We start from the raw sequence: 19,246 nt of genomic DNA, 5'->3' as shown, positions 1-19,246 counted from the left end.
CATCAACAATTGTGAAGATGGTGCAGGACCAGACAATGTTTCCTTCTGTTACTCATAAGGTCACCAGGAGTTGAAGATGGCTGGACGGTCACTAATAACAACCTCAGCTTCACTCCCAGGGCACAGATTTTGTCCCTCTGGTGACATTCATCACTTTCTTGACTGCAAGAACCTTTTCCCACTCCTAGATTAGAAAGAACCTGGAGACTTTATTCCGCAGCGTTTCTCAGATGCAGCCTTACAACACAAGAAGTGCTTAATCTTAAGCAGGATTTGTTGAATGACACACTTATTCTAAACGGTATTTCAGGGAAAGCTGTAGGTAACTTAGAGGCACTTTGTATCAACCCCTGGTACTAAGTGCAGGTCACGGCTGATGTTCAAAAGCCCATCAGTGATCTCCAACGGACAGGGTAAATGATAATATCCATTAGGGGCTGGTCAAGCCTGTGATTTGGTGGATTAAACAGTTCCCACTTTAAGGCCAGAAGAGAAGACAAATTTCTTCTCTTAAATAACAGAAGTCATGGTCATTAGTTTGTAAAATGATTTCTGTGCACAAATCACCATTAAAACACTGCTAGTCAAGCTTTTTTCCTTTTGAAGCTTTATCCTTTTTGTCCAGAACATTGCTCCCCTCCAGTTCGTTCATGCTGGCTTTTCTCATCATTTTGGTTCGGGTCAAACGTCACTTTTTAAGAGACACTGACACTCACCACTATGTTTAAAGCAACTTCTCAATCCAGGTCAGTGTGTGGCACTTTATAGTTTTAGCTTTGAAATATTTTGTTCTATTAATGCACAGTTATGAGCAAGACAAAGCAAAAGCTCACACATTCTGGATGCTCAAGGCAAACCTTGAACCTTTCTACTGCTGTCTGTGTTCTGGAGGGCGATCTGCTCTCTGGGGCCGCTCTTCTACCTGCTCCTTCTCTGTCCACCAGTTTTACTTTTCCTTTCTTTCCTACTAGCTCTATACAGGCTACATAATTTTCAAAGCTTAGTGCAAAATGAAAATATGGGGATCCTTGTTCAAAAAGAAGGGGAAAAGCTTCCTATTTTCTTCTATAGTCTCACTTTCCTACTGTCTATTTTATTAACTTAAAATTTAATTTTGTGCTCCCTTGCCATGGGGATACTTACAGGCGAGCACAGACCGGCACAGGAGCCCAGGGCATGTGCTTTGAGTGGTGTGAGGGAGAGGTATGGAAAACCTGTCCTGCTGTGGCAAGAAATAGTGGGAGTGGGGGATATGCCTAATTTGAGCCTCTGAGCACCTGCTGCATGCTCCCATCGGATTCCACACAAATTCAAAGAGAGATTTATTAAGAATTTGAACACAGTAACTGCAGAACATTAAACCCCAAGCATGAGGGCCCCCCTTCTGAGCTCAGTACCTTGAGCAGCTACAGTGTTTGCTTGCCCACAAAGCTGGGTCTGACTCTGGACTTAACACAGCTATCAGTGTTCCCCTCTATTCTTTTCTCTTCTGGAGCATAAACTTACATTTTATTCAATGTTAACAGTGACTTAGCATATTTGAAAATTACCTTTGAAGGTTTTTGGTTTCTCATTCATATAAGTCACATTCTTGACCCCAAGAAGCTTGCAGTCTGACAGAGAAAGCCTTTAGGCTTCAAGGTCTTCAGAAGGTGATGCTCGCAGAGAAGGCTGCCTGGGACAGCGGGCTGAGGATGGCCAGGTTTCCTTCAGCCAGGTGAAGAAGCCATATGCTATTGTCTCAAAAAGTGACTCTGTTTCTGTGCTGAAAGCAGCTGTTTGAATTCCTGTGTACATGTACTATGTTTGGTCCAAGTTTGCAGACCAATTGTAATTGTCCATTTTGTATTCCTATCCCAGATAATTTACATTTTATTTTCTCTTGCTTTATAAAAAAAAATGCAGTCGTCTAAATCCTCAAATCCCAAAAAATAAAAAACAAGATTCTCTCCAATAAGAATCTTTATTGTTTGTATAAATATCTGCATTAATTTCTCTTTATCATAAATCTATCACTAATGGTCACCTTGGCAGGTAGAGACAAGACAGCTTTTCCCCCAGGGCCCTCAACTAAAGAGGGTAAATAGGCGTCATTTACTCTGTTTTTCTGGATCTTGTGTTTTCTCCTTTCTCGAGCTCAGGAAATTTCTCCTACACAAGGGTGGCAGCTGATACAGAGCTTCCTTCCCATGGTAAAAGCTGAAAATGTGAGATGGCTGCTTCCCCTCCTCCTGTGGCATCTAAGGCTGGGGGGAACATAACCACAACTTGGCCAAACTGATCCTTCCTTTTGGAATTGTGAATCTGGAACTAATAATGAAAGACTCAGAGTCAGGGGCTGTTTCTGAAACTGGGAGTAGTGGTTTGGGCAACAATGCTCAGATGCCAGGGCAGCAGATATAGCACAAGGCCATGGGCAAGGTCCCGTGTGCACGTGCTGTGAGCACAGCAGTGAAGCCTCTCAGGGCTGGCTTTTTGCTTCTGGATTTCATCATTATGGTTTCTCTATCTTTTCCAAACCTCGTTTTCCAGCCTAATCAGTCATTCTGTGAGCTCCTCAATACATTTTTTGAATAATTAAAAGACATAATTTTTAGAGCAGTTTTAGGTTTACCAAAAAATTGAGCAGAAAAGACAGAGTTCCCATATATCTCCGCTCTCTCATGCACAAGTTTCCCCTATACTTAACATCCTGAGTTCCTGTGTACTACATATCTCACAGCTGATGAACCCATATCAATACATTATTTATAATTAAAATACATAATTAGCATTAGGGCTCATTCTTTGTGTTGTGCATCCTATGGGTTTTGACAAATGCATAATATCATGTATCTACTGTTATACACTCATATGGAATCTTTTTGGTGCCCTAAAATTCACCTGTGTGCCACTTATTCATCTCTCCCTCCCTCCCTTGATCCCCTAGCAACCACTGGTCTTTTTAATGACTCTGTAGTTTTTCCTTCCCCAGAATGCCATAAAATTGCAATCATAAATTATATAGTTTTTCAGACTCTTTTCTTTCACTTAGCCATACGTATCTAAGCTTCCTGCATGTCCTTTTATAGGTTGATAGCTCATTGATTTTTATTAATGAATAATAATTATATGGATATATCACATTTCTTAAAAATAGATTCACCTATTGAAGGACATCTTGGCTGATTGCAGTTGTTGACAATTATGAATAAAACAGTTGTAAACATTCATGTAAAGGTTTTTATGTAGGCATTAAATTTCCATTTATTTTTCTTTTTTTTAAACATTCGTCTAAAGGTTTTTATGTAGGCATTAAATTTCCACTTATTTGGGTGAATACTTAGGAGTGTGGTTGCTGGATCACATGGTGAAAGTCTATTTAGCTTTGTAAGAAACTGCCAGTTTGTCTTTCAAAATGGCGAGAGCATTTTTGCATTCCCACCAACAGTGAATGTGAGTTTCAGTTGCCTCACATCTCTGTCAGCAAATTTGTGTTGTTAGTGTATTAGATTTTTGCCATTCTAATAGGTGTGTGCACCACATGTCTGTCAGTTTGTCATACTGTGGTGGCTTGCATGTTGCTGTGATACTGGAAGCTTTGCCACCTGTATTTCAAATACTAGTAGGGTCACCCTTGGTGGAAAGATTTCAGCAGAGCTTCCAAACCAAGACAGCCTAGGATGAAGGACCTGGAAGTCTACCAACAACAGCAACAACAACTTGGTGTACTGTGGTATCTCATTGTTTTAATTTGCAATACCCTAGAGTCACTTTGAGGACTAAGGTTTGCCTCATGGAAGCCATGGTATAGCTAATTGCCTCATAAGTGTGTGAAAGCTGGACAATGAAGAAGGAAACCTGAAGAAGGATTGATGTATTTGAATTATGATGTCAACAAAGAATATTGAATATATCATGGACTGCCAGAAGAACAAACAAATGTGTCTTACAGGAACTACAGCCAGAATGCTCCTTAGAAACAAGGGCAGTAAGACTTTGTGTTGCTTACTTTGGACATATTTTCAGGAGGGACCAGTTCCTGGAAAAGGACATCATGCTTAGTAAAGGAGAGGGCCAGCAAAAAAGAGGAAGACACTCAACAAGGTGGATTGCACAGTGACTAAAACAAAGAGCTCAAACATACCAATGATGGAGAAGATGGTGCAGACCTGGCAACTTTTCATGCTCTTACACACAGGGTCGCTATGAGTTGGAGCCTAATCAAGGGCACTTAAAACAACAATGAGATATGATGTTGACTAAGTACTATTATGACTTCCTTTTTAGAAATGCCGAACTTAGGCCCAGAAAGATTAAATAGCTTGAACAAGATCACACAGCTGCAAAATGTCAAAGCCAGGATTTGAATGTAGGACACAGATGGCAGATGATATTGACATGAAGAACACAGATCCATTTGTATATTGGTTATTGATATCCCCCCACACCTCCAAATTAAATAGTGCCACATTTTTTGGAACAAGGTGAAGGAATACATCGAAACACTTCATTAGTGTGTGTATCCACAATTTCAGAGATCCCTCCGAAGTAAATTCATGTAAAAAAGAAATAAGCATTACCCATTCAATTAAAGTGGAGTAAAATCCGAAACATCCTGCCCCTCCATGGTGTAAATCTGATAAAAACAAAATTGGCAATGAACTTCCCTTCTCCAAGACAGGCTCACATCAGTGATTTCGTTATGCAGACATTACAATAACCTGCGTTTTATACAACAGTGACTCTGCTTATGTCATTACAGATTGCTTTAATATTCTTGGTATTTTAATGAGCAATTTTACCTCCTCTCAAAGGCAAATATTAATAAGCCTAAAACAACTGTATTATTGAAGAATAAACATAATATGCCTTATTTGATTATGAAATCATCATATATAGTATTGATAATTTAAAAGATATATTATTAATATGAATAACAAAATTATTAACAATCTTATTTACCATATATCTTTGCCTTTCATTTAGCTATTTTTAATTTGAGTCGTCTTATAAGGAATTTTCACAGCATACCTAGTTTTTGTACGATGAAAATGTAGACGTACATATACCATCTGTTGTTTGTTCATCTATCCTTGGCCTTATCCCTTAATGCCAATTTAAAAATGAATAGAATGAATTTTTAAAAAGCCGATATAACTGCAAAATCACATCTGGGCACACAAAGACTAGCATCTCCCTTTAAACATAATGACATTGTATTAAAGTGATGTCATAGGATGACTTTGAATCTGACTTAATAGGAACTATGAATTTTTCATGGGATTCTTTCCAGCGTTTTTAATTACAAACACATTATTTCTACAACTTATTTTTGTAATGACATTGTAAATCAAATCCTTTCAAAATTGTGTGTTGCAGGAATATGGAATACAATTGATATTTGTAAACTGATTTTTGTATCCAGCCAATCATTTCATGCTCTTATCAATAGCTTTGCATTTTTTATGCACGGAGTCATGTCATTTGTAAGTTATGACAGGATTCCTGTTTTGCAATTCATATACCCTACGAGCAGAAATAAAGTATCCCAGGTTCTTCCTCTGTTTCTGGAGATGCAGCAGGGGATAAGGCACTCAATGTCCCTGCATGTGTGGGAGGTTACATTTCAATAGGTGCTTACATCTGAGAAAACGTCAGGAGGGTGCTGTGATGCAGAGTGTTTACTTTAGATCGGGGCAGGAAAGGCCTCTCTTAGGAGTTGATCTTTAAGTTGCAATCTGACTATCAAAAAATAAAAATAAAAAAGGCCTTGCCAAGGTGAGCAGGAAGGGCATTCACAGCAGAGGGCACAGCCAGTGCAAAGGATCTGAACGGGAAATAAATTCTGAGATTTCCACAGACAGAAAGACAGAGTATAATTCAAGTGGAAAGTGGGTTGCGATGACATCAGATAAGCTGACAGAGGCCTCATAACTTCATGATTTGTACATCAGGGTGAGGAAATGATTTTTATTCATAGAATCTATGAGGGACTAATTGGATGGGTATTCTGCAAAGGAGTGGCACAGTCAGATTTGCAATAAACAATTGAACCAGTTAATAAAAACAAGATACTTTCAAACCATCACGAGTTCTTTAGTAAATAAACCATATAAGTGAGATACTTTCAAAGTATTATCCAAAGTCAGCCTGTTAATACAATATTCCCATACCATCTTGTGTTTCTGTTTCTCCCTTATTTTTACACTTCCACACTTAGCTTTCTTTCTCAGATCTCTGCTTTGTTTACAGATGTAAAGCTTCCATACACAGAGTTCCATCCTTCCTCTCTTTCTCTTCAATGACATTTTGCCTAAAGGTATACATTTTTAAATAAGTGTTCTAGCCATGGGTGTCACTGATCAAGTTTTTGTGACATCTATCAGATTTTAAATTGATTATTATATTGTGGGAAAAAAATTAATTCCCTTACACTATTAGTTACATTGTGTTCAGCTAATATAAGTAGATGTAGAAGGAAGGAAGATGGGCTGATTCATGGGGGGCTAAGGTAGATAATTGCAAGACAACAATAAGCATAGTTCAGAGACTTTTCTTCACGCATTTGGAGAAGAAGAAGCATTTGGAGAAGAAGAAATGCCAGGAGTATAATGGGCAAGGAAAGTGGCTTAAAAAGAGTTTGGATAGACAAGCCAGTTACAGAGTGTGGAGGACTGAGCAAGTCATGGAAAGGGTTTCAATTTCATTCCAGCATAAAATGGGTTTTTTGGAAGGATAGGTGTAGAAAAGTAGACATTATTTTTTTGTGAAGAAGAATATTAAACAGCCTAGTTAATTAAGGTAAAAATGTTTTTAGCTGTCACTGAGGTAGCCCCCTACTCATGGGTATCTCATGCATAACAGAAGGAAACTCTGCCTGGTCCACCACTATCCCATAATAGGTTGTGGCTCTGACTGTTGTGCTCCACAGTGGTTTCATTGGCTGATTTTTGGAAACAGATTTTTAGGCCTTTCTTTTTAGTCTCTCAGTCTGGAAGCTACGCTGAAACCTATTCAGTGTTACAGTAATGCCACAAGTCTTCACTGACAGACAGGTGAGGGCTATACATGAGGTGCACTGGCTGAGACTCAAACCTATGTCTCTTGTTTGGAAGACAAGAATTCTACCATTGAGTCATCGTGGCTCCCAAAGGAAAAATACATAGCACCAAACTTTCATCTAGACTAAAAAAAATGAAAAGAAAATAGATACTTTTTTCTATTCCGGTATTTATTCAACTAGACTTTAATTGATTAATTCACTTTAAATCCATTTTTAAAAGCGAAGAGTGTTAAGGCTTGGGCTCAGTGGAGGTTTACTACCTCAGCTATCCCAGTCAAAAGCATGCTGGGAGAAAGCAGTGAGCAAGCTCAGGAAGAAACTGCAGTATGCTAAGACACCTACATATGGAGCTGCAACCCAGAGCATTGGGGTGGGTGGAAAGGAGCTGGCAATCCCAAACCAAATCCCTAAAGGCACAGTCAACATAACCCAGATACAACCTCTTAAGTCCGAGGGGAGAGCCTTGGCCAAGTTTAGGTAGACAAGGCCAGCCTCTTAGGACAGCACTGTCCAATAGAAGTATAATGGAAGATACCTATGTAATATTAAGATATCCAATAGTCAAATGATAAAATAAAAAGAAACAGGTAAAGTGAATTTTAATACATTTCAATTAACTCACTATATCCAACATAGCATCATTTCATCACATAATCAATATAATATCTATTTATTTTTTATTAAGGCTTTGAAATTCAGTGTATATATTGCATATTTTAATTCAGCAAAATCACAGTTCAAGTGCTTAATAACCACATGTAGATAGTGACTGTCATATTGGACATCTCATCCTTGTAAATTAGGGGCATGGTATTGCTAGCTGGCTGTGGTGTGAGTCCAGACTTCTCCCAGGAGAATGTCATAGCACAGATTTTCCTTGCCACAGTGTGTTTTTCAATATGGGTAGGTATACAGGAGGAAGAAAAAATGATCACTTTAAAAAAAAAAAAAAATTTTTTTTTTTTTTTTTAGACCAGATTAATTAGAAAAACATATCAGGCCTATTATGGTGCTTCAAACCACTTTAGCTGGAAACCACTCCATGTGCTTTCTGCAGATTTGATCTTGTTCCAGAAGTCACAGTCCTGTGTTTGTCAGGTCGAGGGCAGGCCTAGAAGGACTGAAGCAAACCAAACATCACTGAGCCTCTGTTGTACTGCTAATCGATATTTATTCTAACAATCTGATTACATTGAAAAAAAAAAACTTCAATGAGAAAAAGATGTCATATATTTACGATATTCTATACCCACTCCCAAAAACCAAACCCAGTGCCGTCGAGTCTATTCCGACTCATAGAGACCCTATAGGACAAAGTAGAACTGCCCCACAGAGTTTCCAAAGAGCACCTGGTGGATTCGAACTGCCGACCCTTTAGTTAGTAGCTGTAGCACTTAACCACTATGCCACCAGGGTTTCCCTATACCAACCAGAATATTGTTATTGTTAGACTGTCTTGTTGGTTCTGACTCTTGCCAACTTTAGGTATAAAAGGATGAAAATGTGTGTAGTCCTGAGTCATCTTCATGATTGCTGACATGTTTGAGTCTATTATTGTGGCCATTGTGTAGTGCCTCCCAACCTAAGAGGTTCATCATCCAGCACATATTGGACAATATTCTCTTGTGATCCAAAAGGTTTTCATTGGCTAGTTTTTGGAAGTAGATTACTAAGCCTTTCTTTCTAGGCTGTCTTATTATGGAAGTTCTACTGAAATCTGCCCAGTATGGGTGACCCTCCTGGTGTTTGAAATACTGGTGGCATAGCTTCTAGCATCAAGGCAACACGGGAGCCAACACAGTACAACAAGCTGGCAGACAGGTTGTGGTCCATTGTAATAATAAAAAAAAAGTACTCTTAATTCAATTCTGCAGTATTTAACCTCCACAAATTATATGTCTTTATGCCATTGGCCTTTCACAGTAATGTACAACATTCTGTTTAAAGAACCGATTCAGATTTTTTGTTATGGATTATGCATATTGATATCCATTATTCGGATCCCATATGTCCCAGTGTATGACAGAATTTAGTAAATCCTACTGATATCAGCCAATGAATGCATGATATAAACAACTTACAGGTGTTTAAGTCTCTTGAGAAGTACCACTGTAATACATTATCCCTTATTGGAAGGGCATATTTATTTTTCAAAAGCTAGAGAAGAAGTAAGCCAGTAACACTTTGAAACAATGATTGGCATAAAGGAGAAAATGACCACTATGGCTGAATGAAGACTAACAATAGCTTATTCTCATGATAAGCATATTTTCATGAGAACATAACTGGGAAACATAGTGAGGAGGTTTATCTTACAGAAATAAAGGCAAATCTGTCAAAAATTTAGAAAATTGATATATCTGGGAAGGACCACCTAAGATAATGCTCATTTTACACAAAAAGTGAGGTTCCCACTCAGGGTTTTTGAGTTTCATGCATTTCCAAATACTCCCAACTTGAGGCTAAACACATTAAAATTGGATTATTTCCTTCCCAAAGAATTCCAGAGTCATACGAAGTGGTTGGGATACCATCTGTCCCACAAGTCTTCACAGGGTTGACCAAGCCCAAACTTTATTGCTGTCAAATAGATTCTGACTCATAGTAACCCTTAGGACAGAGAAGAACTAAAAAAAAAAAAAAAAATAGTGCTGCCTCGTAGGATTTCCAAGCCTGTGATCTTTATGGAACCAGACTGCTATATCTTTCTCCTGTGGAGCAGCTAGTGTTTGGACTACTGACTTTTCAATTTGCAACCAGGCACTTAACCACTGTGCCAGCAGGGGTTTCTACATAGTTGAGAGAGTGTTTATTACTCTTTTAATGTATACATTTCTCTGCAGGGGGGCCTGATGTCCAGTTAAATATTTTAGGAGATCAAGATTCAGAGCAGGTCTGAAACTTCTAATACAAGCACAACTCTTCCATATAATTAAAATAGCAGCCCAAAAACCAAAACCGTTGTCGTCAAATCAATTCCAAATCATAGAGTAAGACACAGCTAGAACTTTCCTTAAAAGTGAGGGAGGATGAAGAGTGTTTGTCATGTTTACTTGGAACAAGTGATTAACAAAGATCCACCACTAGAGGACACCATGTTTGGTAAAGTAGAAGGTCAGCAAAAATGAGAGGAACGGTCCATGAGATGGCGTGCCATGTGGCTGTAACAATGGAGTCAAATATACTAAAGATTGTGAGGATGGCACAGGGCCAGGCAATGTTTCATTCTGTAATACATAAGGTCACTATGAGTTAGAGTTTCAAGCCCAGGCAGTTTGGCACCCAGGCAAGTGGAGTTAATTACTCTTTTGGGTCTAGACATGAAAAAATGTCATTGAGCATTCAAGACACCACCCCAAAACTCCACCTCCATGGGAATTCTTGCACCATTTAACATACTCCAGTTCCACACTGACATAGACACATGTTGAGTTAAAGACCTCCCAGACTATTCCACCTATACCTTTCTCTTTCCTGTGTAGATGTTACATTCTTAACTTTACTGCAAGACATTCCAAGGCAGAAAATCTACTGCAGCTCTTTAACTCTCCATAAGACCAGCAGGGTTTGGGCATTTTAGAACACGTTTGTGGCAGTGGTAGCATTGATAAAGGGGTGATGACGATGGTGGTGATGAAGATCAGGATGAGAAAGCAATAGCAGAGCCAGGTCTACGCTGAGAGAATTAGGAAGACCAGGAAGGTAAAACTGCAATCAGAGTTTCAAAGGTTTGGATTTCTGCACAAAGACGTCACACGAACTGGAATGTGTGTATTCATTTTTTTCTGTCATTCTATGTGTGAGGCCTTGGAATCCTACCAGAAGACCCCACAAGAGGTGAGGAAGCAAAGACAAGGAAATCATTTAATAGAGGATGAGTTTCTCAGCACCTCCCACCCTTACCCTTGGCTCCTGCCTTTGGTGATTGCTGAAGCCCGGGGGACCACGAGCCCAGGGTTTCCACCCTATCAGATGGAATGGAAAGCCACTGGCAGCCATCTTTTCCCCTCCTCCATTTGACCTTTTCTACTAGAATGTTTCCATAGTCTCAGAAGGTGAGGCAGGTAGTGGCATGTAGGCTTCTAGGTAGAGATACCATCATGTAACCCCAGGGACCGAGATCAGTTACCAATGCCTGGTTGAGGACTACTGAAGTAGAAATCGCCCAAACTGTGGAAACTGCGTCCCTTTAGACAACTATGGCCCAAGTTGTTAGGTTGCTGCTGTTGTCGCTGCTGCTGCTGCTTTTCTGTTCCTGTGCTCAGAGTTTCACCCAGAGACGGAACCGGGGTGACTCATGGAGCACAGAAAAGCACCCTACCGATCGATGGTTCCAGCAAATGCTCAACCATTTTAGCAAAAATGGTTCGTCGTTCTGGTCACAGGTAAAAATGACCAGGTTAGGTGATGACAGGTGGGGGATGGCATGAGCTTGAGGCCTTGAGGAGGGTGTCTTGGAGGTTGGAGGTAAAGAGATGAGGAGTATTTCCAGTCCCTGAGTGGTGCAAATGTTTAAGCTCTGAACTACTAACTGGAAGCTTGTTTTTTCTAACTCAGCCAGAGTTACCTCTGAAAAAAGGCCTCACAGTCTGCTTCTGAAAGGCCACAGCCTCGAAAATCCTATAAAGCACCTTTCTATGCTGACAATCATGGATTTACTATGAGCCAGAATCTACGGGATGGCAACTGGTTTGGATTTTTTTTAAAACAGTGTGCTAGGCATTGAACTAGCTATTTTATACCGTCTTGAGCTTTGAGCTTTGTAATTTTTTTGTTTTTACATTTTTTGTTTTCATTATCAGTATTTTAATTATGTGAGACATATAGACATAACCATATGTGTGCTTCTTGAGGTTAACAGCTGGTATCATTTGTCATAGTTATTCCCTCCTCTTGTATGATTTTTCTAGGCAGTGGCCATTGAAGCAGTTACTTGGGGACAGCTGGCCAAAGACCAAATAGCATCAGAAGAGCAAGCAAGTCAAAACCCAAAGAGGGTTGTTAAGAAGACCAGTTTTGATATGTTTCTTGGTTTATTTTATTTAATTTTCTTTTTGCTTTAAAAAACAGAAGTTTATTATCTCAGAGTTCCGGAGGTTAACAGTTCAAATCAGTGTCTCAGTCATGTAGATTTCCTTCTGTGAGCCTCTCTTATTTTCTGGTGTCTGTTGGCAATCTTTGATATTTTTTTGGAGTTCTTTGTCATTCCTTGTCAGCTGTCTGTCCCCTGTGTGTGTGTCTTTGTGTCTATTCTGGCCCTTTTTATAACTCAAAAGTAATTAGGTGTAGGGCCCACGCCACTTTGGTAGGGCATAATTAGCATAAAAAAAGGTAATACCTATTTCCAAACAGGACTGAGGTTAGGATTTCAATGAATACTTTTTGGGGGGACACAATTCAATACATTTCATTTCCCAAGACAACTCTGTAATGTAGGAAGGGCAAGTATTGCTATGCCTCCAAGCAAACTGAGATTACAAGCATGCTAAAAGGCTTGTCTAAGTTCTGTCTATAGCAAATAAATGGAAGAACCGAATTTAGAATCCCTTATTTGACTCTAAACACGATGATCTTCTCATTGTGTCCAAGCAGAAAATTTCTTAAATATTTGTTATATTTGGATAACAAATAATGAAGAGTTTTGAGTTCTCCCTTAAGGAATTTTGACCTTGTCCAGGGAACGATGTGGAACAACTGGAAGGTCTTGTGCAAGAGAATGGCATGTTTAAGTCAATATCCTAAAGATGGACAGTCAAATGACTGGCTTTCAAGTTACTGAAAATGTTCTATTTTTTATCTATTTGCTTCATTTTCATTGTGGTTTTTTTTTTTTTAATTTGGTTTTATTCAATTTAATTTTGTCTTCCAGCTACCTAAAATATTTACATGGTTTTAAAGTCAAATCATGAAAACACAATATTACAATAAACTCTATTTTGACTGGTTATATTATTATTCTTTTTGCACCTCTTTGTGACATTATAAAAATGAAGAAGCCCTTTGTCACTTTGCGCTATAACTTTCCACCTTTTCTCCTTTACTTTCCTATTTTTGTTAGTAATATTATAGCCTTATGCTTCTTTTTGTTGTTGTTGTTTGTAATTTATTTTATGTATTTATTATTGTTCAAAATGTGTGCAGCCAACATACCAATTCAACAGTTTCTACAGGTACAGTTCAGTGACATTAATTCCATTCTTTGAGTTGTACAACCATTCTCACCTCCTTTTCTGAGTTGTTTCTCCCACATTAACATAAACTCACTGCCCTCTAAGGTTCCTGTCTAATCTTTTGAGTTGCTGATGTTAATTTGATCCCCTGTAACCCAAAACCCATTGCCATCCAGTCAATTCCAACTCATAGCAACCATATAGGTCAGAGTAGAACTGCCTCATAGGGTTTTCAAGGAGTGGTTGGTAGATTTGAACAGCTCACCTTTTGGTTAGCAGCCATAGCTCACTCACTGCACCACCAAAGCTCCATGATATGGTATAGATAGATTTTAAAGAGCTCAATGCTCAAAGCACTCGTTTTTTTACTAGTTAAGCTAAACTGTTTGGTTTTATGTAGAGTACAGGGGGATATTTTTGGTTTAAGGCTCAAGGATTATCTCGGGGCAATAGTTTCAGGGTTTAATCCAGCCTCCATGAATCCAGAATGTATGGACAGTATGAGAAGTTGAAATTCTTTTCTGCATTTTCCCTCTTTTGATCAACATGTGTTTCTAATTCTCATATTTTGTAACATTCCTTTCTATGCAATACCCACAACCTCAATGTTGTTTTAGGATCAGTGTTATGCATAAACATATACATTTTCACTCCCAGTCCCTTTGTCAAAATAGATTCTTAAAGAAAGATTTATAAGAATTATGTTCTGTGACTTGTAACACTTATCTGTTGTCTCTGCGGCTGGGTATATAATTCTTGGCTGTCAGTTTTCTTTCCTGAATTCATATGCATTGTTGAACTCTCATCTAACTTTGCATATTGCTGCATAGCAGGTTGAGTCCTGCCAAATATATACATCCTTATGTGGGACTTTTTGCCTCAGTGCCTGAAGGATCCTTTATTTATTTGTTTATTTGAAGTAAATAAAATTTCCTGGGGCATGTCCTGGTGTTGATGATTTGATAACATTTCTGAGACACAGATTATTTATTCTATAACATTTTTTGAATTATGTATTTTTGGTATTCTATGTTCATTTTTTTTCTTTAAAATCACCAATTACACATGTGTTGAATGGACTTCGTCTATTTCACACAGTTATAATTTTCTCTCTAATTCAATTAAACATCTTTGCATTCACTTCTGCTAATTCTTCCCCCAAAATGTCCTCTAGCTTCTTCATTTCTGTGAGGAAATTTTATTTCTATAGTGTTTATTTTTCTTTCTATTGATCTTTTCAGCGTGGCTGCTTGAGTTTTCATTTCTTTATTTCATTAAGGTTTCTTACCTCTTGTTTATAGAGGTGATTTTCATTAAGTTCTTGAATTTTTAAGAAAAACTTTTGGCCACAATTATGAACTGCTTTTCAATACCATTTTTCTAGCTTGATAACATACTGTTATCTGCTAGGGTATTAGTTAACAGGTATTCTAATACATAGCAAGTGGAAAAGAAAACAATAGTATAGCATATACAGAAAGGAATTTAGCAATACTTAGTAAAACTACATCCACTTTCATGCATCTATCAAGGATACTTTAGCAAAAATATGAAAAGACATTTACATAAACTATTCATTGCTACTCAATACAGAAGAGGAGGAGCTTTAAATGTAGTCAAATATTCAACAATAGAATACTAGGTTAATTATTATGGCATATACACACTGGAAAATTCCTTTAAACTTTTAGCTGTAAATGAGAGTGAGGAAAATTTCAGCATATTACTCTACTACTATGTAATGGAGGTCAAGTTGTGGCTTTATGTGAAAATTGCAGAATGGCACTTTATTTAAAAAAAAAAGGCAGACAAATAAAAAAAGCATAATTATATATACATATGATGTTTTTACAGATAAATGAAAGAATAAATTAAAATATAGTAAAAATCATTATATATAAAGAGAAAGAGGTAGATGGTTTTATTGATGTTAGATGCTTGTTCTCTCTGTAAAATTAAATGTTTTCCCCAGTCTGGACTGTTATAGATCCTACAATAAATCTTCTCGCTTTTCTTTAACAGAGTAAGAATTAATTGCTCCTATACAATTTGTCTATTCTAGATATCTCATATTAATGAAATCATACAGATACACTCAGGTTGTTGTTGTTAGGTGCCTTTGAGTCAGTTCTGACTCACAGCCATCATATATACAACAGAACAAAACACTGCCTGGTCCTGTGACATCCTCACAATTGTTGTCATCCCAGTCATGGTGGCAATCCACCTCGTTAAAAAGCTTCTTTTTTGCTGAGCCTCTATTTTACCAAGCAAAATGTCCTCCAGAGACTGGTCCCTCCTGACAACATGTCCAAAGTACATAAGACAAAGTCTTGCCATCCTTGCTTCTAAGGGTCATCCTGACTGTACTTCTTCTAATACAGACTTGTTTGTTCTTCTGACATCTATGGTATATTCAACATTATTCACTGCTGCCTTAACTCAAAGGCATACATCCTTCTTTGGTATTCTTTATTCATTGCATACCTTTAACATGCATATGAAAAGGTTGAAAACACTATGGTTTGGGTCAGACAAATCTTATTACGTAAAATGACATCTTTGCTTCTTAGCCCTTTAAAGAGGTCTTTTGCAGATTTCTGCAATTCAGTGTGTCATTTGATTTCTTGACTGCTGCTTCCATGGGTGTTGATTTTGGATTCAAGTAAGATGAAATCCTTCAATCTTTTCTCCCTTTATTATGATGTTGCTTACTGGTTCAGATGTGAGGATTTTTGTTTTTGTTTTTTTCTTTACTTTGATGTGTAATCCATACTGAAAGATGTAGACTTTAATATTCATCAGTAAGTGCTTCATGTTGTCTTCACTTCCAGCAAGAAGCAGGGTTGTGTCATGTGCATAATGTAGCTTGTTAATGAGCCTTTCTTCAATCCCGATGTCCTATTCCTCTTCATATAATCCAGTTTCTCGGATTATTTGCTCAGTTTACAGATTGAATATGTATGGTGAAAGAATATAACACTGAAGCACACCTTTCATGACTTTAAATCATGCAGGATCCTCTTGTTCTCTTCAAAAGACTGCCCCTTGGTCTATGGTGGAACGATTGCCTGTTGTTCTAACTCCAGGTTCCTCATAAGCACAATTAAGTGTTTTGGAATTCCCATTCTTCCCAAGATATCCATAATTTGTTATTATCCACACAGTTGAGTGCCTTTAAATAGCCAATAACACAAGTAAATATCTTTCTGGTAGTCTCTGCTTTCAGCTAGGATCATTGACATCAGCAATAATATTCCTTCTTCCATGTCCTCTTCTGAATGAGACTTGAATTTCTGGCAGTTCCCTGTCAGTGTAGTGTTGCTATCACTTTTGAAATATCTTCAGCAAAATTTTACTTATGTATGATATTATTTCGATAATTTCTGCATTTGGCTGGATCACCTTTCTTTGGAATAGGCATAAATATTGATCTCTTCCAGTCAGTTTGGCCAGGTAGCTGTTTTCCAAATTTCTTACATAAATGAGTGAGCACTTCCAGCACTACACCTTTTTGTAGAAACATCTCTGTTGGTCTTCACTTAATTCCTGGAACCTTGTTTTTCACCGACATCTTCAGTGCAGCTTGGGCTCATTCCTTCAATACCATCGGTTCTTGATTGTATGTTACCTCCTGAAATGATTGAATGTTGACCAATTATTTTTGGTATAATGACTCTGTGTCTTCCTTCCAACTTTTTTTTGTACTTTAGATGAAGTTTTGCAAAATAAACTAGATTCTCTTCAAACAGTTAGTACACATATTGTTTTACAACATGGGTTAACAACCTCACACATGTCAACACTCTCTCTTCTCGACCTTGGGGTCCCTATTACCAGTTTTCCTGTCCTCTCTTGCCTTCTAGTCCTTGCCCCTGGGCTGGTGTGCCCCTTTGTTCTCATTTTGTTTTCTGGGCCTGTCTAATCTTTGAGCAGGTGGTCTGTGCATTCTTTGTTGTTTGTTCTTCCGTGGGCATGATACTTTTCACCTCCTTGTCCAATGGGCAGGGCCATTCACTCTGCTATGGTGCAGTAGGTTCAGCTGAAGGATAAGGACTGGGATGGGTTGTTTGTATCAAATACTGGGGTCAACAGGGTGGCCAAGGGTCAGTGCAGGGTGGGTTCCTTTAGGCTGTGCCTGTGCCTGTGCTGTTTGGAGGTGTGATGATCAGTTCGCTGTGCAGGTAGGAAGGAAGAAGGAAGGAAGGAAGGGAGGGAGAAAGGGAGGGAGGGAGGGAGGAAGGAAAGAAGGGAGGAGGGGGGAAGTTGCAGTGTAGACCTCAGGTGGGTATGGGAAAGAAGACAGAGAGGAGAGAGAAACAGGAATAAAACAAACAAACTAAGTGCTGAGGGAGCTTGTTATTGAAGTGGAGAGATGAGAAATTGAGAAATGGAGACAAAGGTCAATCCTGGAACCCTAAGTGTGAAACAAGGAAGCAGTGTCCCAGCCTACTGGTGCTTCACAGCCTGTCAGGAAGAAGCAAAATGGCACATGGAGCCAGGTTTTTGAGAGAAAGGAGGAGGTGAAAGGCAGGGAAAAAAACAAAAGAAGCTGAAAAAAACAACAGCAGCAATAACCAAATGGCACTGAAGGAGCCAACAGGTGTGGGAGAGCAAATCCAAGCAGCACAGAGCTGGTGCTTCTCGGCTGATTGACTGGGGCCAGCTGGTAAGCAATAGAGGCAGAGCAAGGGGAAGAAGGCTGGGGGGTGTGGGAAAGAGTATATAGCTGGTTACGGGGTGCTCTGTCTCCTGCTGGGAGCTCCGTGAAGTTGCTTTCCCATACTCTCAGTCTCCCAATCTCCTACATAAATCCAAGATGGCAAATCCATGGTGAGTTAGCAGATAGGAGACCTCTGCTCCTATCTCTCCTTGCTCTCCATTCTCTGTCGTTTCTTATTCCATTTGGTGTTTGATAGAGCTTTTTAATCTCTTCACTTGACACTTAAGGTTACAGGATTGATGTTTGTCTCCGTTTTACTTAGTTTTTCTGGTCCTTGCTCGGGAGGGATGGTGTGGTGCCGTATTGGCTCCACCTCCCTTCAATCTTCTTTTGATGCCTCCTCTGTAACTCAATGTTTTGCCCATAGAATCCTTCAAAATTCCAACTCAAGGCTTGAATTTTTTCTTCAGTTTTTTCAGCTTGAGAAATGCTGAGCATGTCCTTCCCTTTTGTTTCTTACCTCAGGTCTTCGCACATTTCATTATAATACTTTGTCTTCTGGAGCTACCCTTTGAAATCTGCTCAGCTGTTTTACTTCATCATTTCTTCCATTTGCTTTAGCTACTTAACACTCAAGAGCAAGTTTCAGAGTCTCTTCTGACAACCGTTTTGGTCTTTTCTTTCTTTTCTATCTTTTTAATGACCTCTTGCTCTCTTCATATATGATGTCCTTGATGTCTTTCCATAACTTGTCTGGTCTTTGGTCATTAGTGCTCAGTGCAACAAACGTATTCTCGAGATGGCCTTCAATTTCAGATGGGATACAAAGTAGTGCTTTTGTTCTCATGTAATCGTTCTAAGTTTCTTCAGCTTCAGCTTGAACTTGCATATGAATAATTGTTGGTCTCTTCTGCAGAAACCCTGGTCTTGTGTCACTAAGCATGTTGAGATTTTCCATCATCTCTTCCCACAGATGTTGTTGATTAGATTCCTGTGTATTTCAACAGGCAAAGTCCACATGTATAGTACCATTTATGTTGTTGAAAAAAGATATTTGCAATGAAGAAGTCATTGGTCTTGCAAAATTTTGTCATGTGATCTCCATCATTGTTTCATTACCAAGGCTATATTTTCCATCTACCCACCGCTCTTTGTTTCCATTTTTCACATCCCAATCAACAGTAATTATCAATGCATCTTAATTGGATGTTAGATCAATTTCAGACTGCAGATCTTGGTAAAAATCTTCAATTTCTTTATCTTTGGTCTTAGTGGTTTTCTTAGTAATCTAGTGCTGCTATGACAGAAATACCACAAGTGGATGGCTTTAACAAAGAGAAGTTTATTTTCTCACAATAAAGTAGGCTA

At 38.6% G+C, this 19,246-nt stretch overlaps 1 protein-coding gene across 1 annotated transcript in view; it reads left to right on the top strand.

The window, feature by feature from the left end:
- The first annotated feature begins 11,244 nt into the window (after positions 1 to 11,244).
- Positions 11,245 to 19,246, top strand: part of LOC126078358 (putative serine protease K12H4.7) — a 55,475-nt gene continuing 47,473 nt past the window's right edge. Inside the window, exons 1-2 of the mRNA XM_049888845.1 lie at positions 11,245 to 11,430; positions 11,956 to 12,021. Of these exons, the coding sequence (XP_049744802.1) occupies positions 11,245 to 11,430; positions 11,956 to 12,021 (252 nt within the window). The remainder of the gene's footprint in view (positions 11,431 to 11,955; positions 12,022 to 19,246) is intronic.

This window comes from Elephas maximus, chromosome 6 (assembly GCF_024166365.1).
Source record: "Elephas maximus indicus isolate mEleMax1 chromosome 6, mEleMax1 primary haplotype, whole genome shotgun sequence".
NCBI lineage: Eukaryota > Metazoa > Chordata > Mammalia > Proboscidea > Elephantidae > Elephas > Elephas maximus.
Note: the sequence above shows the minus strand (reverse complement) of the source record. Positions and strands in the feature narration are given on the sequence as shown.